At 53.6% G+C, this 25,664-nt stretch overlaps 12 protein-coding genes across 12 annotated transcripts; 7 read left to right on the top strand and 5 right to left on the bottom strand.

The window, feature by feature from the left end:
* The first annotated feature begins 513 nt into the window (after positions 1-513).
* On the top strand, positions 514-2,479 carry BAUCODRAFT_380698 (uncharacterized protein). Its single transcript, XM_007675751.1, has 2 exons — positions 514-1,446; positions 1,505-2,479. The coding sequence occupies exons 1-2, from the start codon at positions 672-674 to the stop codon at positions 2,398-2,400; spliced, it is 1,671 nt and encodes a 556-aa protein (XP_007673941.1). The 5' UTR covers positions 514-671; the 3' UTR covers positions 2,401-2,479.
* A 252-nt stretch (positions 2,480-2,731) lies between these two features.
* BAUCODRAFT_53521 (uncharacterized protein) lies at positions 2,732-3,056 on the bottom strand (the record flags this gene model as incomplete). The annotated part of the gene is made up of 2 exons (XM_007675480.1): positions 2,732-2,903; positions 2,959-3,056. Coding segments are annotated over 2 exons (270 nt in total), but the record flags the coding sequence as incomplete, so codon positions are not given.
* Positions 3,057-3,266: 210 nt separating this feature from the next.
* On the top strand, positions 3,267-4,717 carry BAUCODRAFT_129101 (uncharacterized protein; the record flags this gene model as incomplete). Its single annotated transcript, XM_007675750.1, has 3 exons — positions 3,267-3,690; positions 3,745-3,881; positions 3,968-4,717. Exons 1-3 carry the CDS (start codon positions 3,339-3,341, stop codon positions 4,715-4,717), a joined length of 1,239 nt encoding a protein of 412 aa, XP_007673940.1. The 5' UTR covers positions 3,267-3,338.
* Positions 4,718-5,340: 623 nt separating this feature from the next.
* BAUCODRAFT_120092 (uncharacterized protein) lies at positions 5,341-5,511 on the top strand (the record flags this gene model as incomplete). Its single annotated transcript, XM_007675749.1, has 1 exon — positions 5,341-5,511. One exon carries the CDS (start codon positions 5,341-5,343, stop codon positions 5,509-5,511), a length of 171 nt encoding a protein of 56 aa, XP_007673939.1.
* Positions 5,512-5,954: 443 nt separating this feature from the next.
* Positions 5,955-8,101, top strand: BAUCODRAFT_380472 (uncharacterized protein). Its single transcript, XM_007675748.1, has 7 exons — positions 5,955-6,436; positions 6,493-6,580; positions 6,639-6,857; positions 6,907-7,344; positions 7,397-7,478; positions 7,542-7,594; positions 7,650-8,101. Exons 1-7 carry the CDS (start codon positions 6,323-6,325, stop codon positions 7,823-7,825), a joined length of 1,170 nt encoding a protein of 389 aa, XP_007673938.1. The 5' UTR covers positions 5,955-6,322; the 3' UTR covers positions 7,826-8,101.
* Positions 8,102-8,231: 130 nt separating this feature from the next.
* BAUCODRAFT_103277 (glycoside hydrolase family 31 protein) lies at positions 8,232-12,107 on the bottom strand (the record flags this gene model as incomplete). The annotated part of the gene is made up of 10 exons (XM_007675747.1): positions 8,232-9,182; positions 9,234-9,395; positions 9,451-9,532; positions 9,589-9,608; positions 9,671-9,875; positions 9,934-10,304; positions 10,378-10,719; positions 10,775-10,795; positions 10,867-11,825; positions 11,885-12,107. The coding sequence occupies 10 exons, from the start codon at positions 12,105-12,107 to the stop codon at positions 8,544-8,546; spliced, it is 3,024 nt and encodes a 1,007-aa protein (XP_007673937.1). The 3' UTR covers positions 8,232-8,543.
* Positions 12,108-12,854: 747 nt separating this feature from the next.
* Positions 12,855-16,836, bottom strand: BAUCODRAFT_65834 (uncharacterized protein; the record flags this gene model as incomplete). Its single annotated transcript, XM_007675580.1, has 2 exons — positions 12,855-15,910; positions 15,963-16,836. 2 exons carry the CDS (start codon positions 16,834-16,836, stop codon positions 12,855-12,857), a joined length of 3,930 nt encoding a protein of 1,309 aa, XP_007673770.1.
* Positions 16,837-16,943: 107 nt separating this feature from the next.
* On the top strand, positions 16,944-17,395 carry BAUCODRAFT_380484 (uncharacterized protein). Its single transcript, XM_007675746.1, has one exon. It carries the CDS (start codon positions 17,111-17,113, stop codon positions 17,351-17,353), a length of 243 nt encoding a protein of 80 aa, XP_007673936.1. The 5' UTR covers positions 16,944-17,110; the 3' UTR covers positions 17,354-17,395.
* A 1,176-nt stretch (positions 17,396-18,571) lies between these two features.
* BAUCODRAFT_380412 (uncharacterized protein) lies at positions 18,572-19,420 on the top strand. The gene is made up of 4 exons (XM_007675745.1): positions 18,572-18,589; positions 18,678-18,882; positions 18,932-18,990; positions 19,049-19,420. Exons 2-4 carry the CDS (start codon positions 18,741-18,743, stop codon positions 19,292-19,294), a joined length of 447 nt encoding a protein of 148 aa, XP_007673935.1. The 5' UTR covers positions 18,572-18,589; positions 18,678-18,740; the 3' UTR covers positions 19,295-19,420.
* Positions 19,393-21,002, bottom strand: BAUCODRAFT_120087 (glycoside hydrolase family 5 protein; the record flags this gene model as incomplete). The annotated part of the gene is made up of 6 exons (XM_007675744.1): positions 19,393-19,517; positions 19,576-20,146; positions 20,201-20,256; positions 20,314-20,334; positions 20,407-20,503; positions 20,550-21,002. The coding sequence occupies 6 exons, from the start codon at positions 21,000-21,002 to the stop codon at positions 19,393-19,395; spliced, it is 1,323 nt and encodes a 440-aa protein (XP_007673934.1).
* An 896-nt stretch (positions 21,003-21,898) lies between these two features.
* Positions 21,899-22,568, bottom strand: BAUCODRAFT_31052 (uncharacterized protein). Its single transcript, XM_007675320.1, has one exon. It carries the CDS (start codon positions 22,336-22,338, stop codon positions 22,108-22,110), a length of 231 nt encoding a protein of 76 aa, XP_007673510.1. The 5' UTR covers positions 22,339-22,568; the 3' UTR covers positions 21,899-22,107.
* Positions 22,569-22,630: 62 nt separating this feature from the next.
* On the top strand, positions 22,631-25,002 carry BAUCODRAFT_31051 (uncharacterized protein). The gene is made up of 3 exons (XM_007675319.1): positions 22,631-24,006; positions 24,080-24,608; positions 24,662-25,002. The coding sequence occupies exons 1-3, from the start codon at positions 22,915-22,917 to the stop codon at positions 24,754-24,756; spliced, it is 1,716 nt and encodes a 571-aa protein (XP_007673509.1). The 5' UTR covers positions 22,631-22,914; the 3' UTR covers positions 24,757-25,002.
* Positions 25,003-25,664: the final 662 nt, after the last annotated feature.

Here is a 25,664-nt window from a genome sequence, read left to right as displayed (position 1 = left end):
ATCATATGGTTTCTGGCCGAGTCATTGTGCGCCCCAATCACATCGCACTTCCGCCGCCAAGATTGCTAGCTCCGGCGGCAATGCATGCTCGATTCACACCTTCGGCTCGCGCCGCCCACACGGCTGCAGCTGCATGCAACTTCGTCTCTGCAGGGGACTTTGCTGTCCAGTCGATCACAGAACCCGCAAAGCAAGACTATGATAGGCTGCAATACTCGGAAAGAATGCATGCGGAGTCTGGAGCGGGTGCAATGCGTGATGGGACGCCAGCAGACCCTCGTGCTCGGTAGGTCGTGAGCTTGTGTGAAATTCGCTTGGTCTACAAGGAACGGTGAGTGAGCGAGCCCATCAACGTTTGTTCAAGGCTACCAATTTCCCTGTGACCTTATTGTCTAGTACTCTCTAATCGTGCGTCGGCTACTTGTTCCTACAGTTTTGTTTGCGCACATTGACCGGCACGTACTGAAGAGCCCAGCCAAGACTAAGAGTGAGAGTGAGAAAACGAGCAACAGCAGGAGCAGGAGCAATCGCATTCGCAATAGCTGGTGACGGTGTACAAGCACGACAGCTTGACGCCCAGGTGCTGGAAAGGCTCATTGCGCCAAACAGGCGCGCTCGGTAGCGAGCAGGACACGATTAGCAAGAGGAACTGAATCCGGAGATCTACCACGATGGCACCAGCGAAGCCAAAGTCATGGCTCGCCGCCCAATTGACACCGCGGAAGATGCTCTTCTACACCCTCTTCCATGGCTTCCACATCTTTCTCTTCATCTATGGTTGGTACAAACAAGCATCGACACCTCAACTTGCGGGTCTCAATACTCTACATTTCTCCGTCTGGTTCTCCCGAGGTGCTGGTTTGGTCCTGAGTGTTGATGTCCTCATGATCCTGCTGCCTATGTGCCGGAATATTCTAAGATTCATCCGACCAAAGGTGCGGTGGCTTCCGCTTGACGAGTCTCAATGGTTCCACAGACAGGTGGCATACAGCTTGCTCATCTGGACCGTTGTGCACGTAACGGCGCATTACGTTAACTTCTTCAATGTTGAGCGATCGCAGGTCAGACGGCAGGCGGCGGTGCAAATTCACTATACGGAGGCTGGTGGTATTACCGGACATATCATGCTGCTCTGCATGCTACTCATGTACACCACGGCGCACAAGAAGATCCGACAGCAAAGCTACGAGACATTCTGGTACACACACCATCTGTTCATCCCGTTCCTGCTGGCCATGTACACGCACGCGACGGGATGTTTCGTGCGAGATACAGTGCAGCCAATCTCACCCTTCGCGGGAGGGTACTTCTGGAACCACTGCCTTGGATATGAAGGATGGAGGTGGGAGCTGATTGGTGGTGGGCTGTATCTGTGCGAGAGACTGTACAGAGAAATCAGAGCAAGAAGGCAGACAGAGATTATCAAGGTTGTCAGACATCCGTATGGTGAGTGTTCCCTACCGTGCCATAATTGGATGTACGTACGCTGAACATCGCAACGCAGACGCCGTCGAAATCCAGTTCCGCAAGCCCAGTATGCAATACAAGGCGGGCCAATGGCTTTTCATCAACGTACCGTCCGTGTCACAGCAGCAATGGCATCCATTCACCATTACATCGTGTCCTTTTGATCCCTACGTGTCCATCCACGTCCGCCAAGTCGGCGACTTCACCCGCGCGCTCGCCTCAGCACTTGGCGCTGGTCCTGAACAGCAAGAGCTCTACGATGAGCTGGATCCAATGGGCATGTACGAAGTCGCGCTCCAAAACGGCCAAGAGATGCCCAAAATCCGCATTGATGGGCCATACGGAGCTCCGGCCGAGGACGTCTTCGAGAATGAAATCGCTGTCCTCATTGGTACGGGTATCGGCGTCACGCCCTGGGCGTCCATCCTGAAGAATATCTGGCACATGCGACTTTCGCCCAATCCACCCAAACGGTTGCGCAGAGTCGAATTCATCTGGGTGTGCAAAGACACAACCTCCTTTGAGTGGTTTCAAGCGCTGCTCTCTTCGCTCGAAGCACAGAGTCTCTCCATGACCGGCCCAGGCTCGGAGGCGGAGTTTCTGCGCATTCATACCTACCTCACGCAGAAGATGGACATCGACACCACGCAGAACATCATTCTCAACTCTGTGCGCATGCACAAGGATCCATTGACTCAGCTCAGCAGTCAAACCAACTTTGGTCGGCCTGACTTTGACCGTTTGCTAGTCGCAATGCGAGAAGGTATACTAAACCAGAGCTATATGCCCGGTCTCATAAGGCCGGACAAGAGGAGGGCGGAGGTTGGCGTGTACTTCTGCGGCCCGAATGTGGCGGCCCGAGATATCAAGAAGGCATGCCGCGAGGCGACGGTCAAAGACGTGAAGTTCAAGTTCTGGAAGGAGCACTTCTAAACGTGCCTTCTTTGCGACCGATGTTTGCGGCTTTTCCGTGTTTAGCAATAGACCTGTGCGGTTTTACTCCAGAGATGGGTATCATGAGCTATGTATATCACAATGTATCAGTACATTCTTCGCACGTTCATCGCTGCCACTTCCGAACCGTCTGCTCCTCAGTCGCCATTGGAAAGACATTCGTGATCGTCTGCACTCTTACATCCCTCCAAAATTTGCAATGCTTGGTAGCGCGTGTAGGTTCTTGAGCTGCTGGCCGCAGAGGAGTAACCGGCACGGGCGTGCCGTCTCAGGCCCATTACGATCCAAACATACCACCTCCACCAATCGCACCGGCGCCTCCTTGTCTTTGCGCGGCCTCCGTCTGCATCTTCTCGGAAACTTTGACGTTGACGTCGAAGAACTTGGCAACGCAGCGGTCGAGGCATACCGATTCGCCCTTGTTAAGGTCTGACTCTCGGTATTGGGGCGGTATGCATTTGCGGGCGCAGGTGTCTACTAATCTGCACACAAGGTATCAGAGTACATCCGTACGCGAGACAGTTGAAGTCATCGTACTGGTTAAACATATTGCTGACCATCTCTATCTCTGCTTCTGCTGCCGCGATCTTCTCCGCCGAGGTCGGTTGCGGCCGTTGGCCGAAGAGAAACGACATTGTGCTCCGGGGTGAGTCGTGAAATGCTGCTGTAACTTTGAAGCCGAAGTTTCGGTGATGTCGCGAGTGTACAGCAAGATCTAGTTGTGAGAGATGTGAGTGTCTCGTGCTCATGGTTAGAAGCTCGGGCCAGCGAAGGTGGACCTGGGTTGGCCTGAGGTACAAATTGGCTGCAAGCATCTCAGTCTTTGGGCATCCTCCAAACGGTGTTTCTCCGCCAATTTTGCAATAGCTGCGCCTACAACATGCTCAGCCGGTTGCTGCGCGCTTCAGCATACGTGGATGGCGCAGCCGGACTCTCTCATACGCGACATATCACCGCCTGCCACACGTCGCTCAAGTGTGCAGACGCAGCGACTCACGCCGAGTGTTGAGCATCAAGGTACGCGGCGGATTCGATCGGGTTGTAAGGATGTGGACGATGGTGAGCTCGAACCCACGTTGGCTGCTGTGGAGGCTGGTAAGGCAGAGGTCCGCGAGCACCTTGAGTACTTCGCAAGGCATCTGAGCGCGGTGAAGCGAGCATCGCCGCAGCCAACAATCTCTATCACGGAGTTTCGAAACTTGTACAAGCGCAATCATAACGCACACGGCCATCACTTTGTCATTCACCAGCATGATCATCCCATATCCGGTAACCGATGACTGAACGACCCAAAGCGCAGAACGGTAAGCTGATGGTCGGAAGGCGTTCACTACGATCTTAGGCTTCAGTTTTCTGAGACGAGCAGCGTAAGCTGGGCGATACCGTACGGTCTGCCTGGTAATGCCAACTCCGTGCGCCCTAACCGCATGGCCATTGAGACGCGAGTGCACAACTTGTGGGTAGGTCCAAACACTTTCTGGTTGACCGTTTGAACTTCAAACGTACTTTTTGCAAGTCTTGCCATGTTCCCGGCTCTAGCTGACAGCAGAAGAACAATCTAATCGAGTCCGCATCACATGCCACAGGCTCGCTTCTAATCTGGGACACTGGAGAGTATGAGGTGCTGGAGAGTAGAACACGGCAAACACATAATACTGATGACGAGCATTCAGGTGGTGATGACCAACCTGAGCGAGCGGCTGAGTCGCAGAATGGGCGACTGAGGGTAGCTTTTCAAAGCCGTCATATCCACCTTCGCCTCAACGGCGCGCGCTTGCCCCCGGGCTATACTATTGCGCTCAGGCTACCGTCACAAAATGATGCAGGCAAACAGCCACGCAGAAAGCGCCGACGCCTCGAACCTGGTTCAGCGGTCGAGTCAACCAAGCGGCATCTTGCGTCTTTCAAGGATGACGACGACAGTGGTTCCGACAATGACCAATCGGAGACTGCTTCTATCATGACCAGCAACGTCGATGCTGCGATGGCTTCCGAAAGCGAGGGCGAGGATGCCACAATCCGTGCAAACAACGCATATCCGGGAGCCACGAACAGTATTGGCTCTCTTCATCAGCGCCACTGGTTGCTCAGGCTTGACCTTGGGAACTCGGGTTTCAGCAAGGCTCGCAGTGGAAACGACGAGGGCCGCTGGATTGGACCCTGGACGCCATTCTTCGTACGCGGCAGGGACTACGAAAGAAGTGTCGTGACAGGACGCCTGGCGGACGACGTAATGGCAGACGAGGATGTTGATATGTTTGTCGGCAGGAAGATGTGGAGGCCAATCCTCGAATGAGACACCTTTGCCATCAAGACCACGCTGATATGCAACCGATATATTTCCCCTCGCAAGGTTCACTTGATCTCGAGTCATCTGGAGAGCGCACTTGCTATACGCATGGCATCTTGCCGACGCCTTGCCGGGCGATCAGCGGCACCAGAACACAGGTGACTCCACGCAACGCTCGAACCTGCTCACCAAGGGCGAAGCTCTCCACTTGTAGATCGGTGACATCTTCCGTCCGCATTTGCAGTCAACCACTCCGTGTTACTGGCTTTGACCAGACGACAAAAACACTCAGCAGTGGCACGTCGTTCTTCCCGATCTGGACTAATGAACGCAAAAGGCTGGAGACGACTGTATGCGCATGGCTTCATGAGCGGCATTACAAAGCTAGACACTTTCTATACTAGCTTACCTGTCCTGCAGTTGTAACGGGACGAGCTGCACGTACTGGTCGTAGCCATGGCAATGGGCGAGTCAAACTGGACTTGACTGTCCCCTCGTCGCTTGTAGTGCTTTCCGCAGAGCGGTCGTCAATATTGTCCGCTACGTGTGGCTGACTCAACAAGACCTGCTTGTCATGGTTACCTCCTCGTGCATAATGCGGAGTGATGTGCTCACGCACATTCAGCACGATGTTGGGGCGCCGCGGCATCTTGGGCTACCGCTCTACCCTCGCTGGTCTGGTTCGTGCTCGGCGCGGTGCTGGAACGTCCAACATGGAGGCCCTTGTGGAGATGACCGGCTTATATGGTGGAGAAAGGCTGCGAGGCGACTGGTGCACGTGGTACAAGTATCGGAGCTGATACTTAAGACGCTAGATGCTCTTCCCGAGACTCCGCGCCGAAATCTCCTCGCAGCCGGCGGCTGCGCAATTTGACGACCCACATATTGGTGCGCCTGGCAACATCGCGCACAGAAGATTATTCAACATGCGCCGGATTTGCACGCCCTGGTGTCATATCATGGGCTCAGACTGAACCTAGCGTTGATCCTTCATCCTCTGGGTGCATCAACTGGCTGGTACGGTGACAATGAGTCTGACAGTGAGCCCTTCACGAGTTCTGGGCGGCGGATCTGTTCGTTAAATCCAAGTTCATTCCAGCGCAGACTCGTTATGGAGCCTTGCCACAGGAGGGACAGCGACGAAGCTACCGACTTGCAAAGGTTTGCTCAGCGTGCAGGCTCTTGCCCTGCAAGGTTACCGTTGAAAACGCAGGTCGATCGAGGCGACCGTAGGTAGTACCAGCATGAGCTCGGAAGCATCCAAGTCCGGCTCCCAGCGATGTTGACATTGATGTCGTTCGATATTAAGAGACAGGTATATCCAAACTAACCTGGAAAAATAGGGAGGTGAAGCCGGGTCATGCCGTCGGATTCATGCTAACTCTATCAAGCCATGCAATCCGGGGCGCCTGCATCTCGCTTCCTTATCAGTGCCTTTCACCAACTAGTCTCGCCGCATGACGAAGCAAACGCAGAGGGTAAGTAGAGTAACCCATCCGTTTCAGAGAGACGCTGGCTAGTAACGGTAGGCTCCGAATTTCTCCTTGCATTCACTTTCGTTATCGGTCCCTCTGACCTGCTTCTTCTCTTACACACGTGTGATCCGCCAATATGGGCGCAGACGAGAAGCAGGAGAAGTCTGCTAATGGCCTAGAGTCGCAGCGAAAAGGCAGCGCTATCGAAGGCGAGCTTGAAACGATCCTTGGGTACAAGCCGGAGTTGCAGGCAAGTCATCACGGCAATGCACTACCTGAGTGAATCACACTGACCGACGGCATCAGCGCAATCGCTCCTTGTTCACTCTTTTGTTCCAGTCCTTAGCGATTGCGGCCATACCGTACGGTGAGGGGACTCCATTGATCAGCGCTAGTAGGTCGAACTCACAGCATTATTGTCTATCAGATTAGTACATTCTGATGCTGTCAAGTCTACGGAGGCGGCCAGCTCTCTATCTTCCTAGGATGGATAGTCATCCTAATCCTTGACGAGTGCGTAGCTCTCTCGCTCGGCGAGCTGGCATCCAGGTACCCAACGTCAGGCGGGCCTTCGTACTGGTCTTTCCAAGTCGCGCCCCGATACAAGACCGTTCTAGCTTATGTTACAGGTTGGATATGGCTTATCGGTAACTGGACGATCACATTGTCCGGTTAGTGAAAGACGTCGTCAACCAAACCTCTATACTAACCCTGGCACAGTCAATTTCGGCTTCGCCAGTCTGCTCTCCGGGACCATAGCGATGTATCATCCTGACTTCGCGCTGAATGACTGGCAACTGCTTCTCGTGTTCTATGCAATATGCCTTCTCACATTCGTCATCTGCGCCTTCTTTAATCGCTGGCTACCGATTGTAGATACAATCTGCGCTGCCTGGACTGGCTTGAGCATCCTTATTATCCTGATTGCCATATCGGTCAAGGCGGCCGTGGGCAGGCATTCGGCATCGTACACCCTTGGTCATTACGACACATCTCTTGCAGGATGGGGTGGCTTTACATTCTTCATAGGCCTCCTTCCCGCTGCTTACACATTCAGCGCCATTGGCATGATCTCATCGATGGCCGAAGAATGCGCGGATCCGGCCATCAAAGTGCCGAACGCGATCAGTCTATGTGTACCTGTCGGTGGGATTGCTGGTAGGCGCGGGCTCTGCGACAGGCATAAAGTTCGACTGACGATGCTGCGTAGGCTTCTTCTTCATCATTCCCATATGCGCTACTTTACCGCCACTTGCTGATGTGATCGGCGCACCCGCGGGTCAAGCTTTGCCGTAAGTCCCCTATCAGTACACGGGCCTGCTACGGTTGCGAGTTGGTTTAACATATGGCCGCAGGTACATCTTCAACGTTGTAATGGGCACGCCAGGCGGCGGGCTTGGCCTCATGTGTACGTCTTCATGCGATGCTCCGATGAGAGTTTGGCTTACAACTTCCGGATCTAGTCTTGGTGCTCGTCATTACTCTGTTCTGCTCGATCTCAATCACCGTTGCTGCATCGCGCTGCACCTGGGCTTTCGCACGAGACGACGCTATACCAGGCGCTAAGATGTTTGCGAAAGTCGACTCCCGCCTCGGTGTGCCTTTATGGAGTCTTGTCTTGGTCACTGTTGTACAGTAGGTTGCTGTAACAGGTGTCAAGCGATGCTGAAGGGATAGTGCTAATGTCGCGCAGGATGCTATTAGGACTTATCAATCTCGGCAGCACCTCCGCCTTCTTAGCCTTCGTTTCTGTTGGAGTACAGGCATTAGCGCTGGCATATGCGATTCCGATTGCCATCAGCCTATTCTGCGGTCGGAAGGAGGTGAGCAAGGCGAGATGGAATTTGGGCGCCGTGGCCGGCACAATTGTGAACGTACTGGCGCTGCTGTGGATCGGTTTTGAGCTTGTACTGTTCAGCATGCCTACCGCGCTTCCGGTGAGTTCTACGGCTCGCCTCACTATCGTAACATTGCTAATCTGGTGAAATGCGGCCAGGTGACAGCTGTTAGCATGGTAAGTACTAGTATTCTCCGACGCTGGTTAAGCTCGTGCTGACAATTGAGCAGAACTACGCTTCCGTTGTCTTAGTCGGTTTTGGAATCATAGCAATGCTATGGTATGCCGTACATTCACGCAAATGTAAGAAGATTGACATTATCTTGTCGGACTAGACAGATGCTGATGCCATGGCAGCGTATAAAGGCCCACCAGCTTCTGAGGGCCTATGATCCGGCTGTCACCGAATGCAACTGCAATTCTCTCTACAATGCTGCCATCAGACGGTAGTGGTAGTAGATGAGCGTATTCCAGATGCAGCCCACGCCGGGCAAGCTGACTCGAGCGCGTGATCAAGATTCTATTTCCAGCTCAATACCCAGTCCGATGCCCACGCCCCGCCACAAGTCGACTGCTGCAGACCCTTAATCGACAAAACTTTGCTGGTGCTATTGTAGTTCACGCCGTTGCGGACTTCCTGTCCGTTGAGGGTCACAGTCCGGGGTTGGGTTGCGACGCCCATGATTGTGACATTCGCAAGAGAAATTGTATCTTCATACGTTCCCCTGGCTGATGTGTACAAACTGCCATTGCTGGCAGTGAAGTCAACAAACAAGGTCGCAGGCGGGACTATTGATTCTCCGTCATCCACGTAAAGAGAGCCCGTTGCCGTCCCTTCGGCGGACAATGCGCAAAGAAGCGACCAGGAACTGTTGCGGCACTCGCTGGTTGTATAAAGCGCTTCCTGCTGCGGCAAGATGTATCCCCCACGCACGAATACAGGGATGTGGCCTAGAGGCGCAGGAATGGTGACATTTTCTCCGGCTGAAGCGTTTACCGCCTGTTGTGTATACCAGTCATACCAGACTTCGCCCTGTGCGACGCCAGGGAATACGCCATGTGCCGTCGTCATGCCTTGACCAAGGACAGGTGTAATGAGAAGTGATGGTCCGAGCAGGAATTGATTGTCAATGGCCGCAAGGGTAGGGTCATTTGGAAACTGCTAGCAGATTAGATGGAGTTGCCAAGCGATGATCTTCTCAATTCGCACCTCCCACGTTAAAGCGCGCATTACGGTGCTGCCGGTCGTATGGGCGAAGTAGAAGAGAGTATACATGTAAGGGAGCAGCGAATACCGGATACGCATTGCAACTCTTGATGCTTCGGCCACTGATGCCCATACATATGCTTCCTGCGAGGTCGCAGCGAGGACCTTGGACGATGGAGTCAGCATATCGCGGCGTTATGATTCTGGCGAATGTAATTACATTGTGATTACGGTAGAATGGAAAAAATGCCGACAGCTGCATCCACCTGTTGCACAGTTCTTCGTCCGAATTTCCGCTGAAGCTGTGGAACTTGTAAGCATAATCAATATGTGAGGTTGCAGAGCCGGGAATAAATACCCGCAAGTGTCTACACCAAACTACATGGGGAAGGGAGAACAGTCAGCTATCCGTTCCCGACAGTAACGCTTCGCATACGCACCATTGGGATGCCGAACAAGGAGAAGCTCAACGCCTGTGCGATTGACCAATACATGTAAGCAAACAAGCTGTTGTTGTCTCCGCCCCAATGTCCAGCCCATACACCTGTCCCAACGAAGGTGCTGCGACCAATGATGAACGGTCTTTTGCCTGGGAAGATCTCCGTGAGGGCTTGATATGTGGCGTTAAGTATCTGATGGCCGAACCTGCACCCAGGGGGTTAGTCTAATGAGTGACGGTGCCTTGATACATACTGGTACTTACAGGTTGTGCACATCATACTCCTCCACGCCGTCGATATGCGTTGCATTTGGGCTTACGGCATGCACAGCGAGGTCGCCCTGAACGTTGTTGATGACATATGGCGGCTGATTGACGTTGCGTACGCCTGGTGTCACCGTGCTGATGAAGTAGGGCGTAGTAGCTGTGCTTGGGGGCGAGGCGGCTGATGCTGAAGACGCTTGAACACCAGAGGCTGAACTGGCTGCGGCGGCTTCCGTAGCATTCGTGATGTTGAACCCTTCTGGAAACGTGTAATCGACGCTTCCAGGCTCACCTGGTAGGCCGAAGGGCGGGTGTACTGGGTTGAGCGAAAGGTTGTGGGTACCACAGCTGCCTATGCAGAAGGAAGAGACCTACAAGGGTACCGTGTTTGACCGTCAGCAAAGCCTTAAAACAGCAGGATGGGGTTGTGGCAATGGTCCGTACTTCACTCATATCGATCCAAATGCCATCCCATGGTACGTTGTTGTGGTGGCTCTGCATGCTTCGAGTCCACCATGGTACTGCCTGGTCGCTGTGCCAGTCCGGAAACACGGTAAAGCCAGGCCAGACGTTGCCAATATATTGACTTCCGTCAGGATTCCTCAGGAATACACCGTTGTCATTGCCATCGGTATAGATCGAATAGTTGTCTGAAGCGTTGTTCGGGTTGGGAATGTAGATTGCGGAATCAACGATTGGAACGTAGTGTTGACCAGCTGCATGTAGTTGGGCGAGAAACGCTTCACCCTCAGCATATGAGAACGTATTCTGATCGTTCGTGAAGTCCTGAGCATCGTCAGTTTGCATGTACATGAGATCTCGTAAGCTGAAGTAAGCGTACACGGTATTGGAACATGTAGTCCTAGCACCAACGAGTAAGAGTGTCAGCAACGTCTCAGGCGATGCGAACGTTCCGAACATCGGTCGGCTTACTATGTCATTCCAAACAGTCTCCAACGGGATGTCGAAAGCACGGTAGTTGTTCACCACATCTTGCACCATTGACCAGTTCTTGTACCCCCACCGGCATTGGTGGAAACCGAAAGTGAAGTACTGCTGCATTGCAGGCAGCCCAGTCGCACCGGTGTGGTATTGCTGGGTCACGGCTTCCGCGGTCGGCCCGTCGAACACATACAGATCGATAGAACCGCCAAGAGTGCGCCAGGTCAAGTTGGTGGGGAGAAGAAGAGCCTCCAGACCATGTGAGTTCCTTAAATATACGCCGTGGCTCAAGCTCTCGTAGGTTCCATTTGCTGTTGTGTTCTGGGTAGTGACGAGCGTACGCTGACCCGTCGCAGACACTTCGTAGTACCGGGTATCGAGATAGAACGGATGGCTTCCATAAAGCCCATAATCCGGAGGGTTACCAGCATCGGCCGCATAAAAAGTTGCAGTGAAGTTGTTGCCAAGGCGGAGACTGTGTATCCGCTCACCCAAGCCATATAAGTTGTAGTTCTGCGGCAGCTGTGACACGAACTCGATGAACTGATTTTCATACACTAGGACGCTCCCTCTCGTGTCAAATAGCACGTCGCCAGTTGACTTTCGCAGAATCGTGAAGGAGAAGGTAGGCTCATTCGACCAGACGAATTGGAGGTCAATGTCTTGTGTGTCTACATCCGCTGCTGCTTGTGACGGCAGGTTGACAAGTTCGGGCGACAGGATGTACTGGCTTATGTTACTGCTGCTGAGATATGCTGGCTGGATAGAGACGTGGAGACGGTCGGCGGACTGCACGTCCACCTCCAGCGCGAGCGTCTCGATGTCGGTCCCGTAGACATTGCATGCCTGTCCCGCAAGGGCAAGAGTAGCTGTAAGCCCGTATGCGGTCCTTTGCACATTGCTGGCTTTGTAGCCGGGGCAGAGAACCTGGGCTTGCTTTGCGGTGGAATCTGTGGTGGCGGACAAGATCAGCTGTATGATTTCATTCCTTGTGCCGAGATCTTCTCACTCTTGACGTTGGGGAGTACATTTGGCCCGACATCAACGGCAGCAGGGACGGTGAATGCTACGCTATATGTCGTAGCCGTTCCGTTAATGGTTGCGGTACCGATCGAGTACGTCGGGGTCGGCAAGCTCGAGCCGCTTGTCGCTCCCTGGTTCGAAGTGCTTAACTGGGCAGTGACAAGACAGCATGTAGAGAGAAGAAGCTGGAACACACGGAGAAAGGCCATACTGTCGCCTACCTGATGGCAGCGTAGACGCCAGACGGCAGATGGTGTTTCCAAACTGGCGCCAGCTTACTTTTCTATCCTGCATCACTCTACCCTACCTGTGTGAGCTATCCATGTCCGCAGTCACATGAGCCTCAGTAGACTTCGTAGCTTAGGAAGCGGTTGGGTTGCAATGAGGGTAGTTTCTCCGCAAAATAATGACGAAGATCACAAGGTGCTGTTGCACGCTGCAGTAGCTCAGGAACAGCGACCCCACGAGGAGACTCTCCGCTCGAATTGTGGGGAACCTATTACGGCGAGCCAATGATGGGTAGCATATTGAGGGTGCGGAAGCACGAAAGATGCATGAAATGGTCTCGCGTCGTCAATCTCACGATGCTCCTACTTCCCCTCCTTTGGAGAGCGCCGGCTGAACTTGATATGCTGCCGTGAAAGGGGCCGAAGCCGTTAGACTTTGCTGAGAAGAGCATGCTAGTACATTGGTCGGACCAAGAATACTACGTCCGGATCAGCTCCAGAGTATGCAGCAAGATGCAGGCATTGTGTAAAGCAAACTGCGCGACGCAATGCTATCGCCAACAGGATTCCCAAACGCGCCGAGATTGGCAGGTAGCTCATGCTATCGGATCGCAAGGCGCGCTCTGCAGTTCACTCCAACCCGCCCTCAGCGCCCAAAGAGCGGTCGATCACCGCGTGGAGCAAGCGATCAACTGCTGAGTGATCGAAGAAGAAGCTCCTACGGATACGTCAGCTTGGCAGGCGGACGTCTGGTGTCTCACTTACTCTTTGTTCCAAAGGATTCTCCTGGTCAGAGGTCACGATCGCAGGACTCTCCAACCCGCTCGGCGCACCCTCCGTGTAGCCTCGATCGTTCAGACCGGGCCGCTTTGGCGTGCTCAGGCGGCTCTTGTCCGGCTTCTGCACCTCCTGAACCTCGTCACCCATACTTGAACGTGCATCGCTTCGTCGCTCCAGTAAGGCACCGCCAAGCGTCGCACATTTCAGTATTGTCTGTATCAGTTGGTTCGGCTTCAACGGCTTGGACAAGTACTCGTCCATCTGCGCCTGGATGCACTTCTCCCGGTCTCCCAGCATGGCGTGTGCGGTAAGTGCGATGATCGGTGTCCGCTCTAGCTCATGCGCTGCTTCGTACTCTCGAATCTTCGCAGTCGCTTCGAAGCCACCCATGACGGGCATCTGCACGTCCATGAGCACGACATCGAATCGTTTCTTCTTGATTGCGTCAAATGCTTCCTGCCCGTTGTTCGCCACGGTGACCTTGTGATTGTGCTTGGTCAAGATCTTGACCGCGAGTTTCTGGTTCACCGCGTTATCTTCCGCCAGGAGGATCTCGAATGTCCGTGAATGATCAGCCGAAATTGGCGCAGCGCGTCCCTCCAAAGCCGGTATCAGGGCGTTACCGAGATCAATGGGTAAGCACGGCGTAGTCATGTAGCTGGAAATGCCGTTCTCTAGCGCCGTCTTGAAGCTGACTGATATCGCAGGCGCCAGCATGACAATTGGAATGTATTTGAAGCGCTCCAGACTTCGCAATTTTTGTGCCGTAGCGGTCTGATCCACGATCACGCAGTCGTAGAACTCATCCTGTCGCAGTTCGACACTCGGAGTCGCCTTTTTGGAGCTGACCACACAAGGCACAAGATCCAGGCTCCGGATCGCTGCCGCAATCTCGTCAGTGCAGCCAGTCTCGCCGTGGTCGATGAAAAGGACTTTGTGCCTCTTGTACTGCTGCAGCTGCGGTGCGATCTTGGTCAGATCCGGCGTGCCGATACGGACGACACACGTAAAGAAGAATGTGCTGCCGGAGCCGTACGTAGACTCAACCCACATCTTGCCACGCATCAAAGTTGTCAGTCTCCGCGAGATCGACAAGCCGAGCCCAGTACCACCGAACTTGCGAGTCGTTGAGCCGTCTGCCTGCTGGAAAGTGTCGAAGATAAGGTCGAGTTTATTGCTGTGGATGCCGATGCCTGTATCGCTCACTGCGAACTTGACAACGAACTCGCCCTGTTTGCACTTGGACACCTTATCCGCTAGAATCTTGACACGCACTTCACCGTGCTCAGTGAATTTAATCGCATTGCCGGCCAGGTTCAGGATAATCTGTCGCAATCGGTACGAGTCACCGACCACATAGTCTGGCACCGAGCTATCAACGTCGTAGACGAGACTAATGTCCTTCTCGTTCGCTCTAACAGCTAAAGACTTCAGGCTGTTGAATACCAAGCTGCGCAGTGAGAACGGCTCTTCTTCTAGAATCATGCGGTTGGCTTCGATCTTCGAAATGTCGAGTATGTCGTCAATTATGGTCAATAAGCTGTTCGCAAGCGAAAACACGATGTTCAGCATATCGCGCTGGTTCTGCTCCAACTCAGTGTCGAGCGTCAACTGCGTCATGCCAATTATGCCGTTCATGGGTGTTCGGATCTCGTGCGACATGTTGGCTAAGAACTCGGATTTGGTCTTGTTCGCCAACTCGGCTGCCTCTCTTGCTGCGTTATTCTTCTGAATACTGTCGCGCAGACTGCTGACCATGTCGTTGATCTTGACCTTGAGCTCATTCATCTCGCCGGATGCCTCGACAGTAATGCGCTTTGTAAAGTTGCCCTCCATGGCCGCGTTGGACATTTCGCCAAAGGCGCGCACTTGTGAGGTCAGATTTTGCGCCATGATGTTGACGTCGGTAGTGATTTCCTTCCAACGCCCGGTTATGCCTGCCACTTCGGCCTGACCTCCCATCTTGCCGTCGACTCCGACGTCGCGTGCTACACGCTTGACGGCAAGGGACCATGCATCCAGACGCGTAACCATGTCGTTGATTGTGTCCTTGAGCGTTTGTATCTCTCCTTGAGCGTGTACTTTGATGCGCTGACTCATGTCTCCACGCGCAATGGCTTGCGTGACGTCCGAGATGCTGCGCACTTGGCTGGTCAAGTTGCCAGCCATGGTGTTGACGTTGTCCGTAAGATCCTTCCACTTGCCTTCGACGTTCTTCACCTCCGCCTGCCCACCCAAAACACCCTGGGTCCCGACTTCTCTGGCGACCTTGCTGACTTCGAAAGCGAACGTGCTGAGGCGGTCCACCATGTCATTAATCGTGACCTTCAACGCTAGGATCTCGCCCTTGACCTCAGCCTTGACCTTCTTGCTGAGATCTCCCTTCGCCACAGCGGTCGTGACTTCCGCGATCTCGCGTACCTGCGTGGTGAGATTGTTGGCCATGCCGTTCACATTCTCGGTGAGATCCTTCCATGTGCCTTCTACGCCGTGCACAGTTGCCTGCCCGCCAAGTCGACCTTCTGTGCCGACTTCGCGAGCGATCCTCGTCACCTCATGCGCAAACTGCCTGAGCTGGTCCACCATGGAATTGATGGTGTTCTTGAGTTCCAAGATCTCGCCCTTGCATTCTGCCTTCACTGTGTGCGTGAGGTCACCTTTTGCGACTGCAGTAGTCACTTCAGCGATATCTCGGACCTGCGCGGTGAGGTTGTTCGCCATGGCATTGACGTTCAGAGTCAGATCGTTCCACATGCCTTGAACACCCGCAATCTGTGCTTGACCCCCGAGGACACCTTCTGTACCTACATCGCGCGACACCCGAGTGACTTCGGTTGCAAAGGTGCGGAGTTGGTCCACCATGCGATTGATCGTGAGCTGTAATTGAAGAATCTCGCCTTTGGCTGGTCGTTCAATCTTGCGGCTAAGATCACCTTGCGCGACGGCCTTTGTCACAGCAGCAATTTCTCGCACTTGGTCGGTCAGATTCTGTGCCATCACGTTGACTGCACAACATCAGTATACAGTCGCACGCGTCACCGAAACTCTGGCACTTACCATTCTGAGTCAGCTCGGCCCAAATACCGTCCACACCCGGCACGACAGCTTGGCCACCAAGCTGTCCTTCGGTACCCACGGCCTTCGCCAAGTGCGTGACTTGACTGGCAAACTCTTGCAGCTGGTCCACCATCTTGTTGATCGTATGCTTGAATCGTGCAATTTCAGGGTCTTTCTCCGTCACGTGTATGAGTACTTTCTTGCTCAGGTCGCCATTTGCGACCGCCGTAATGATTGTGCCAATTTCGCGGAGAACCTTCTGATACGTAGCATTGATTTGTGTGTTCTTCTCAATTTCACGCTTCAATTGCTCGATGGAAGAGGAGTTGCCGAGAGTGTCCAGCGCCGCTTTGGTAGCATCCTGCTGGTGTGATAGTTGCGAGGTAATGCGGTCAATGAAGTCCTTCTGGCCTTTGATCTCTTGCGCCTGCTGATCAATGTGCTCGCGGAGAAATGTGAATTGCTCTTCGGTCAGCTGGCGAGTCTGCTGCTCTCCGTCGCTCTTCGTGCCGAGTAAGTTATTGACCCACGATGCTGAGCGTTGCCGCGGTGGAGTACCATTAGCAGCCGACTTCGGCGAAGCTGGCGAACTCACGAATGCCGAGGACAATGGCTCATTAGGCGTGATGGGAAGTGAAGTGGTTCCGCTGGACGCCTTGGCTTCGAGGAGCTGTATGCGCGACGCAAGGGCGGTCAACTCTCTCTCCAGCGTGCGCTTCTCCACTGTGTCATCCCCGGGCAAGGTAATCTTGGTGCTCTTAACGCCATTTGCAATTACGTGCGCAGGAAAGGAGTGCTCGTCAGTAGGTGCATAGGGCTTGGCGAAGTTTGACAGGATGCTTGCGACCGCGGCCGAGGTGTCCTCGTGCAGCATGGCTGTATCGGAGAGGCGGAGTGACGCCCGTCCAGTCTGCTCAGCACTGCATGCCAGTTTGACGGTGATGGTAGATGTCGGCGATGACTGTGGCTCCCCCCGGCAGGTGTGGCACGTATTTGTGTGCACCTGAGGTACGCTCCACAGAAGCTCGCTGCACCCCTCGACCTTACCGAAGCTGAGAACTGGGGAGCAGTGTTGTTGAAGCGTAGATGACACACAGTCCTTATTCCTAGGACGCTCGCAATGCTTGGTCTCTCTTCCTAGGGGCGGTATGAAGGAGAACGATCGCCGGGCGGGCACTGAAGAACTTCTTCTACCGCAAGGAGGGAGTGAGACTGTCGATCACGCTGCTGGTTCGGCTCAATTAGGCCCAAGCGCCCGGAGACAGGCAAGGGTCTTCTTGGGTGGCAATAAGTTGGGATCAATTGCGAATTGCATATCGGCCAACCATGATCGTAGAGTCCACGCGCTCATAGGAGCAATGATCACAAATACTGGAGACGTGGTGCACTAGCCCGGGTGCATGAGATTGACGATAGCAGCATACTGCTGGTACAGATACAGCACGCACATGGACGAGGAGTTTAACCAATTGACTTCCAGCTAGATGAACCCTGTCCGCGTGGCGCTCTTCTTGCGGCGGAGCCGCACAGGTGGTACACTTTCACGATGACTGACTCTGCCATGGGAGCGTGATGCCTCAATCGTGTCCTCCATCTTGTCGCTGGCGTCGTGCGCGTACTGCCAACTACGCGAAGGAGTCAGTTGAGTCTATGCGCGCTGGCAACCTGAGAGCTTGTCGCAATGGAATGCGACGTTCGGCTGATGTTGCCGTTATGATGGGCATCCACAGTGACACCCCGCTGTCCCTAGGGAACATCATACACCTCTGCGGTCACATTTGTGATTACCGTATCAAGCAACAGCACGCCTGCTTCCGTAGCGCTTCGTTTCACGCTGGCACCCGGCTAGAGGACAGCCTCGGGCGCGAGTAACCAACGGGGATGCCATCCGGAACAGCGACCGAACGATGGCCCCTTGTTCTTACTGATAGAAAACGTCTCGTCATCGGTGCTACAGGAGACGGCGTAACTAGCACTTCACAGCCTTGAAACTAACGATATGCAGCGTTGGACATTGATGCGAAGGGTGAAACCGAAACGAGCGATCGGCGGTAGGATATTTCGTTCCATCAAATGAGACCGGTCCACCTCCTGAACCCAGCGATGGTGCCGCTAGCCGGCAGCCACGCGCAAAGGGTCCGCACTCGAACCATTAGCCTTTCGTGGGGTAATTCACTTACGAGTCACGACTCATGTTGAATCTCAAACGAGCAACAAGTGAGTCTTGATTGCTTAATCTCTGCTCCTCAGCAGTCCATTGTGAGCCGCCCGGATCAACTATAGGAAACTTCCCTTGAGGGTCGAAAAAGTTGTCCATTTGCGATCAGATGTGCGCATTCCTGCCTTAGGCAAGACGCCCACCTTCCTCGCGCCCAGAATAGCTAACTTCCGAGCTGGCAAGCTGCGCCTTCGAGCCGTCTCTGCGCCAAAGGCACGATGTTCCCATTCATCTGCTTTTCATCCGTATTGCATGCCCTTCGGAGGAGCTCTTCGACCAGCGTATAGGTGTGCAAAGGCACTGTTGTAGCTCGGCGTAGTACCTGTGACAGCAGGATGCGACCAGTTCGTATTGACTGGCAAGAGCGTCACAGTGTATAGAAGGCAACGGTAAGCGATGTCAATATAAAGTATGTCCCTGCCCTCAACGACTGTTTCTCTTGAGAACAAGCATCCCGCAGCCAAATCACCTTCTGAAGCATCTCAACCCGAGCAAAGACACAGTCGTGTCACGATCAATACCACACGCCATCCACATTCATCACAAGATCGGAAGACATCATGAGAATCTTTACCGCTCTTGCTCTCGCCTTCGCTGCCATTGCAAGCGCAACCTCAATCTCATATGACCCAACATACGATCAGGCAACCAACTCATTGAACGAGGTCAGCTGTAGTGACGGTCCCAACGGCCTTGAAACGAGTAAGCCGCCAGGCCCTCTGCGGAGGCACCTCATGCTAAAATACCATAGAATATGGCTGGCAGACCTTCGGCGACATCCCCAACTTCCCATACATCACCGGCAGCGATGTATGTCCATTCTTCTCTGCCATTCTCTAACAGCGTTCAATGCTAATCCGTACTACAGACCATCCCCGGCTGGAACTCGAATCAATGCGGCCAGTGCTTCTCGGTAACTTATAACGGCAACACAATTTACGTCCTGGGGATAGACCACACCGACGCAGGGCTTAACATGGCACAGGCAGCCATGGATAGTCTCACTGGCGGCCAAGCCGTGGCACTTGGCAGGGTCGACGCGGATGTGAGCGCTGTCGACGTCAGTAACTGCGGGTTAACGCCGTCGAAGCGGTCGCGTGTGTTCAGAGCATAGGTGTTTGAGGGAGGAGCCGTTGCTCCTGAGCTGAGATGGACGCATTGAATGGTGCATAGCGTGGCGCTTAATATAAGGCTTGAGGGTCCGTGCATCAGCTATCCAAAGTCATTACTGCTATTCTTTGCTACCGTAGGTTTCAGGGTGGCCGCCACGAATGGCCTAAGGTAATCATCGATCACAGATCGGTTCCTGAAGTCGCTCCAATCATGGTTGAGAAGACCTGTTAACGTGGTTAACGACACGCTTCGACTAATGTAGGAATAGCGGTGTAGGCTCACCCCATGTCTCATCGTAATCCTTGATACCGGACCGAATGTAGTAGCTACCCGCAAGCACCCACTGCATCCAGCCACCCGGTCCTCCCGGCTGCTGTAGGAGCGTGGATGAGATGCACTGAGCATAAACACTCTGGTCGCTGCTATCAGTCTGATCGAAGCCGAACTCGGTCATGATTACCGGGCCATGATTAGGGCACGAGCTGTCGCTGAGGTTCATTGCGCAGTATGCAGTATGGTAAAGTCTGGGCTGTATGTCATTCGAGCATGATTTTGCCTTGGTCTGATAGTTGTGGATCTCGTAGACAACCTTGTTCCGGAAAGCGTACTTCTCCGGGGTGAAAGTCTTGTGGTTCCACGTCTGGCGTTGGATGGCGTATGTGTCATCGGTGTTGTACCCTTCTCCGGAGAAGAAGATGAGTGGCGACGGGTTGTGCTTGTGTATCACCGAGGCGGCTGGCAGCGCGTTCTTGATCCACGTGTTCCATGTATAAGGAGAGGCGGGACTGTCTGAGTCGGGCTGACGCAGCTCGTTGCGCAAAGACATAGACGCAAACCCTTGCCAGCTTGCCGCCTGCGACCATTGTTAGTGTTGTCAGACATCGGAGTGCAGTTGAGGACCGCTTGCATGAGCGGCCATGAAGCCGAGACCACGATGCCATTTCTGAACGCTGAAATAGGTGTCTGCCAGACATGGTCAGTCTTAGCTAATGATGGGGCAGGGGCGAACAAATTGCTAACCACCAAACCAAGCATTGCCATCTATAAATCCCGACCGGAACCGTCAGCGTCTTGTCAGACTGTAAGCAGTATTAATCTGAATAGTGAGCTCACCATTATTATTGCAGCACCACTGAGCCTTGGAGACATGGTTGTCTAGGTGGACATAGATCTGATATTGCGCAAGCCCGGCAGCGACCGCATCAAACACCTGAAGATGTCAGTCGGCGATCAGGTGGTCGCAATCTGAAACGAACATCGAGTCTTGTGGACGAGACATTGAACTGCGGATTGTTTGCGAGTATCTGACTAAGTACAGTATTGCCAGCTTTCGAACCGAGTGCTTTGACCAATGTGTTCCGAAGCGATTGATGCGGGCTGTTGGCGAAATGATCGTCAATCATCTCGATGGCGTACGTCAGACGAACAACATTCATGCCCAGCTTGGAGATGAAGCTGGCGATACTGTCAATGGAGGCATATTGTAGGCCTTCTGGTAGCATAGTATCTGCAGCGCCTGGCCAGTTCACACCAGCGTAGACGACCTTGGCTCCGGAGGCGGATATGATATCACGACCAGAGACCGTGAAAGGCGTGTCTGGCCATGTAGCGCCAGTTTTTGGCGGCCATGGTGCTGGCGCTGGTGCTCCCCATGCGAAGCTCGCCGACAGTGCGGCTATTACGAAAGGATACCCAAAGACCACAAGCATTGCTGAGGAGGCGCAACCCCATCGCCTCATGACAACAGAGCAGTCGCTGGGTCGTTATTGCAGGACAAATTCACCTCGTCAGGCGCTGGCGCATCCACAGCATAGTTGATGACAGAACCGCGCACCCGGTCGCCATTTTGTGAAGTGGGTATGTCGAGCGCCGAGCCGCGATGGCCCTACGGCGTGCCGTGTTTCCCAGTGGATCAATAGTGGAAAACGGGGTGGAACGAAGAGTCGTACATGGGTCAGCGTTAGTCGTGCGCTAGATCTTGCCGAATTCTACTCGTCGTGACCAAATAGCGAAGTCGACCTACTTTAGCCACAACGATGGCAGCCTTACCAGCTATCATAGTGTGACGTGGAGATAGCAGACCGCCAGACTGCGGGATGAGTCTTCGATAAGACGCTTGGTGCCGAGAGATTCGTCACCAGCGTCTGTAAGGTTAACTCGCCAGCGTCGGTATTTGCAACTTTCACACAAAGGACAATGCTCAGAGGCAGGCTGGAGTGCAGTAGATCATGCGCCGCACAAGTCCGAGCCTCGAGGCTCAGGTTGGAAACTGCTCGTCTCCGCTCTAGAGCAAGGCAACGTCTTCGTCGTGCGCGTGGCAACCACGCGCTAGAAGTAGATAGGCTTCTCCGTAAACAGTATAGTGCAGCTTAAGCTGACTCGTGCCCTCTGTTCTGGTATCTACACGAAAATATAGGACAGTGTCAACATCCCTCTTGCCATCCAGTGTGGACTGTTGCTGTCCAGTCCTTCGTACTAGCGAGTGATAGTGTTTCCGCTCTGCTTGCTTTACAGTGACGCGAACATGATGGCTTTCGCCTGCTTGTGAGGGATTCGTATCCAGCTTTGGTAAGACAAGCACTACATGCAGCTGCTGTGGCTACGGCGGCGCCGTAGCGATGGAGACGGTACAAGGTCATGTGGAGCATGTCGGATATGGTTAAGAAGAGGAGAGTGTCGAAATGGAGGATGAAACAGCGAAGATTATTCTGCGCTGGCTATGATGCGGTGTGATAGGAGATATGCATGTCGCCGCTGTTGACTTCACGGCTTGTCAGTTGCAAGAGCTTCTGCACCTATCCTGGGTGGGTACAGTTAACCGCGAAAGGGCCCGGAGGCGTCGAAGGCGCTGAAGAGTTGAAGGCGTTGGGAACACGTCACAGTAGCGGCGATGAAGGGGTCGTATATTCGTAGGTATTCTGCTGCTGAGCAAGACCCATGCGCTACGCCGTAATCGCCCGTCGGAATGTGTTGTAAAGACGTTGGAGACTTAGGTCTGACAGACAACGTATTTCGTTTCATTGTCGGGTTGTCTCGCCTGTCCATGGAGTCCAGGCGCATTGATAATTGGTGGCTGCGCGCTGCGCCCAAGCTCGCTTGTATGAACGGAGAGGCAGCCGTACTGTCACCACCTAGCTTCCAAAAACGGCTGATATTGGGCCGATATACAATTCAGTGACTTTGCAATCTGTGGAAGTCCCTCAGAGTGTGTGCTACCCATTGCCCTTATGCTAGAAATCGGACCACCCACGAGGAACGGCCGAAGCAAACCCGAGATCCCGAAATGTTCACTCATCAACAATTCCCTCTGCCTCGGCATGACAACAGCACCATATATGCACTGACTTGATAGAAACGAACAGCTCGTGCATGCTTACAAACATCAGGCCAGGAGAGGCCTAGACTGTAATGCTGACACAACGTCGTGCGAATGGCTGATAGTGGCCTGCAAGGCGTAATTTAGTACGCCCGTATCGCTGGACTTTCAACGTGACCACTGCTTGAGACCGTCAGCAACAGTCGAATCCATGGCTAAAAGTCTTACTCGAGGCCCCAGTAGAAGACTCTGATTGACTTGTACCTGTGTAAAAGTGTTCGTTCCGGGCACCAGCTGCACATTCTATGGAGCCAACGACGAAGAGGAGAAAGCGCACTCGCGCAGCCACTCCGTCGCCTGAGGATGACGAAGGTCGCAGACGTGGTCGTCCCCGTGTTCACAAACACGATGCTTCAGCCGCTGACCGCCGCCGGACGCAGATTAGACTCGCCCAGAGGGCATACCGGCAGCGCAAAGAGAGTACTCTGGAAGAATTGCGAGGTCGCGTAACCAATCTCACTAACACGCTAGAGTTGGTGAACAAGCTCTTTAGGGACTTCAGGCACAGACTCTCTACTACTGGTTTGTCGAGCGCTCAGAGTGCGGAGGTGGACGAGACAGCAAGCCAACTGGAAGTGTTGCTGAAGACCGTACGGAACTCGGAAGATGCACCTATGCAGCCGATACCGCAGGCGAAGCCATCGTCACCTGAGCCGGTAGTAGTGTCAGCTCGAGAACCGATAGCTCACGGGGAAGATGTATTAATCAACATTAAGAACACTGCTTCGTGGCTAGACCAATCGGCTTTGAATCATCAGCCCAAAGTGTACGCCGGCTGGGGTGGCTACGTGGTGACAGACTCAAATGAAGAACGGTGGATCTTCACGCGCGAACCGCCAACTGAAGAAGCTGACAAATATCCTGTCGTGTACCATTCGAGGCCTGTATCTCCCGCCTTCCGCGCACGCAGAGCGCCTGAACTTCCGCCGACTGAAACGTACAGCTTCCAAGAGACGACTTTCGGCCGCCGTCTCCACCGTGCGTGCCTTGAAGCAGCCTACCTCGTGCTTCTCGACTCTGGAAGAGGGTCTATGGACAATTGGAAGGAACGCTTCCGGCTCTCACTTGCCTCCAAAAGCAAGGCGAAGATTATCGAGAGTATCAAGTCCATCCTTTCCCGCAGTACTGGCGAGAGTCTTGACTTCCACGATGCACCCCTTATCCACGTAGGCGGAGCGGGGACTCATTATCCGCGTATTGATTGTAACGGGAAGCTTCAGTTCCCGAAGGAATCATACGATCTCGGTCTCATAGGACCACAAACTCTAGCCTTACTTGAGAAAGCCGCTGAGAACAGTCTAAGCACTGATATGACTATTGAGGTGTCCGGCTACGAGGTGCGTTTTAGAGACCATAGGGCATTATCTGTTGGCTAAGGAATCGCTAACACTGTCACCCTCCATTTTCTAGGGCACCTGGTTCGATCCATACGACGTCGAAGGATACCTCAAAGAGCGTGGCATCCGCATCGATGACCCTTCCGCTTCGTTCGTGGAAGCAGAGATCACAGTGAGCTCGCCAGAAAGCATGACGACAGGGTCATCGCCCACAAGTCTGGATGTCCCGGAAGCTTTCAACGCCATATCTATGCAGACTACTGATTTGGACGTTATGCCGGAGGGTGAAGACTGGCTTAGCACGCTCAACTTCACAGATGTAGGCTACAGCTCCGCAGTGGATGGTGATTGGATGAATTTCCTGGAGCCCGGGCACAACATCGCAACTCCAACCCTCACTCAATCGATCACACATCGAGCTCCATACAGCGGTGGTAGCATAACCGACCTGATGCAGGAATCGATCATTACTGCTCTTGATGTGCAGAAAGAATTTCGACCATCATACAATTCCGCACCCCGCCCTTCAACCTGGCAGCACGCGGGCGTGCAGTCTGTGCTGAAGAAGCAAGTCATCATTGATGTGTCGAAGCTCATTCAAGGTAAGCATCGTCGGCGCAGTTCGGGACCACAGGCGCACGCTGACAAAGTGCAGCGCTTAACAAAGGAACAATGTGTTTAGGTCGAACGCCAGGATACAGGCAGCAAGATGTCGATCGTGCTCTAGCGGTGGCTTCGATCGATCTTTGAGATGTTCTACAACAATCATAGTACGCGCTGACATTTCAGCGTCGAGTTTGCACCAAGCACAGGGAAAGTAATGCAGCTCATTTGATTTTCGTGAATACAACGCATTACGATGCTAAGTAGCAGACAAACCACGTTAAAAGAGCCGCCGACTTCGAGGTGCGGTAGTGAAAAGTCAGGTAGACCAAACACAGCATCGCAGAGAAGAGCAGCTCTGCACAACAATCCCTCTGCATCATTCCAGAAGGAATTGGTGGTTCGTGCTCACGTGGTTCTGAGAGCCTAACCCCCCAGCCACTACGAGAGCATCCTAAGCAAGGACCTCTGTACGAGGAGGTAGCGTGACATTTGGTTTGACAAAGACCGCGAACGGGGGTTAGGTACGCAACCGTTCAGGCCCTGTGAGGACTCTGAACAGGCTTCCAAGGCGATTCTGCACTTGCAAATGCCAATTCTGTTGATGATCTTGAGGTCGATTTGTACAGTCACATGCATCTCGGTTTGCCGCTGAACATTCAGCTTTCGGGAACTTTACTCCACAGCAAACGCACTGAAGCAGTTGGGCGCTGTGACTTGTGGAGACGGGAGGCCGAACGTCTACGCGTCTGTCTAATGGCCGGCTTGGCGTTCCGAGTCGCAAGACGCCTCGACCCTGGAGCTCAGACAACCCGTGCCCCATGAGCCAGCGGCCAACGTGCCAACGGCTTAGCATTCTAGCACGCTTATCAAAGCTTTCTCATCAGAGCGGGGAGATGGAGGTAGTGGGTAAAGTATCGACTGAGCTTCATCAGGAAACCGCAAGCAGTCAGAGCTCAACGTGGTGGGGACGGCACCGTTGCCCGTTTAAGCGTTGTGTATCGGAGTTTGCAGACACGCAATTAGCGGGACGGAACGAGAATCGTTCACCATGA

Source organism: Baudoinia panamericana (genome assembly GCF_000338955.1).
Source record: "Baudoinia panamericana UAMH 10762 unplaced genomic scaffold BAUCOscaffold_3, whole genome shotgun sequence".
NCBI lineage: Eukaryota > Fungi > Ascomycota > Dothideomycetes > Mycosphaerellales > Teratosphaeriaceae > Baudoinia > Baudoinia panamericana.
Note: the sequence above shows the minus strand (reverse complement) of the source record. Positions and strands in the feature narration are given on the sequence as shown.